General features: G+C 42.0%; 1 protein-coding gene across 1 annotated transcript in view; it reads right to left on the reverse strand.

Moving 5' to 3' along the window:
* Nucleotides 1-823: 823 nt before the first annotated feature.
* The window catches only part of LOC101858312, a gene marked incomplete at its 5' end in the record, with an annotated part of 19,786 nt that continues 18,484 nt past the window's right edge, over nt 824-2,125 (reverse strand). The window contains 1 exon segment of the mRNA XM_013089212.2: nt 824-1,000. Coding sequence (XP_012944666.2) covers nt 824-1,000 — 177 coding nt within the window.

Consider the following 2,125-nt stretch of genomic DNA (forward strand, 5'->3'; position numbering starts at 1 on the left):
TTGGCATTGTTTTAATGGCAGTGGGCGATGATAGAGATTGAAATACAATCGGAAGAAGGGGGATGAAAATCAAACTTTCAATTATTTCAAAAGAAAAACTATCAGGAGCACAAAAAATTAACATCGATACTGCTCATCTATCAATTTCCGCTCGTTAATTTTAATTTTTTTTTTTGGTGGGCTTTAAATTAACTTAACAGCTGTCTAAAGCTAGGAGATCACCCAGCGTCACAAGAACGATTGAGTTAGGTCTCACGAAATCCTCACGATTTGGGCTTTTGAAATGAATAAAAAGCCTGGGTGGGTATCTACACCATCACATCAGCGGGGAAATGTTTTTTTAGAAGGACCACATTGATGTAATTCAAGTATTGATCTATTAAACACAGCCATCTGCTACGTTTTCCCAAACAAAAGAAAAGTTGATTAATTTTTTCATTTTGTCCGAGCCAGCAGAACTCACATGACAGGGAAAAGTAACAGTTTGTACTCCCCACACGTCGAAGCTTGTGTTTGTCAGACATTATGCTGAGTAAACCTTTCATTTCCTATTCTTTTAATGTCATAGTGTTTGACCGCTTAATTTGTTTATCGAGTTCCTTAGCTGCTCTCCAGCAACAGACATCTTATTACTAAGTTATTAAGAAAAAAATGAAACTGATCAGCCCCCTCCCTCCCTCCCTCCCTCCTTACAAAAAATGAACACAGAAATCGCTGGTCAAGTCGTCTCCGGTGAAGAGTGCATCATGTCAATGTCACTTAATAAGAGGGATGACCGACAACCCGCAACGTGCCCCCCCCGCCCCCCCCCCCAACCACCCACTTACTCTCGACGGTTGCCCCTACAACAGGTGACCCGGGAGATGATGTAGACCCAGGGGTCCAGTAGCTGGTTCACACTGGCCAGTCTCACTGTCCACAGGTCCACCGCGTCATCCATCCCCCCAGCCGTGACGTCATCTCGTCCTGCCAGCATCACCTGGTTCACGATCACTCGCACCTGGGAGTGGAGAGATTTGGGGGGAGGGAGGGGGGAGGATGGTGTTTTAGTTTTTTTTGTAGAGGTTTCAGGGCGCTTGCAACTGCATAAGGTCATATGAGCGCCAAGGGGTGGATGTCAACAGAGAAGTCTTTACGGGGAATCAGACTTACTCTGCTCACCTCTCTAGCTTCAACAGCACAAAGTCTGCTTCGACTATCAAGGCACCCCGGAAATAGCAGGTCACAAGAGAGCGACAAACATACAAAAGAAGTAGAGGAAAATGACGATAGTAAGGATTGGGAAGTAAAAAGCAGCAGTTCCCTGTTGGGCATTTCAGGCACAGTTATGAGCTTGACATTGATAAATCAGCCCATTTACAATTCTACTGTGCATAAGAACATGTTAATATACCCCCTTTGGGAATGGGCTAAAGACACTTCAGTCAGTAGCACTGTCCTGGGAGTGGGGAACGACGTGGCGTCGATGGCCAAGTGGTTAGGCTCCATCGGGACTCGCAACCGTTAGGTCTTGAGTTCGAATCATATCAGGGACCAGACGTTGTGTCATTGGGATAGGTACTTTACACGAATTTTCCTCACTTCACCCAGGTGGAAATGAGTACCCGACCATAGACAGTGAAAGATCTTCTCGATTTGGTAGTGTTTCAACTCGTGAAATCCGCAGCTAGCGCTGTAAGCTTAAAATGTTTCTGAGCGTTAGAGAGTTTGCTTGAGTTATAATAATTTGTAAAGCGAATAGAACATGTTATAGAGACTTGATATGCTCTACATAGATGCAATTATGATTATTATTACCATTACAACTATTACTACTACTACTATTACTACTACTACTATTACTACTACTATTACTACTACTCTACTACTACTACTACTACTACTACTACTACTACTACTACTACTACTACTACTACTACTACTACTACTACTACTACTACTACTATTACTACTACTATTACTACTACTCTACTACTACTACAATTACTACTACTACAACTACTGCTACTACTACTACTACTACTACTACTACTACTACTACTACTACTACTACTACTACTACTACTACTACTACTACTACTGCTACTACTACTACTAGTCTTATTTATTTATTTATTATTATTTT

This window comes from Aplysia californica, unplaced genomic scaffold, assembly GCF_000002075.1.
Source record: "Aplysia californica isolate F4 #8 unplaced genomic scaffold, AplCal3.0 scaffold00897, whole genome shotgun sequence".
NCBI lineage: Eukaryota > Metazoa > Mollusca > Gastropoda > Aplysiida > Aplysiidae > Aplysia > Aplysia californica.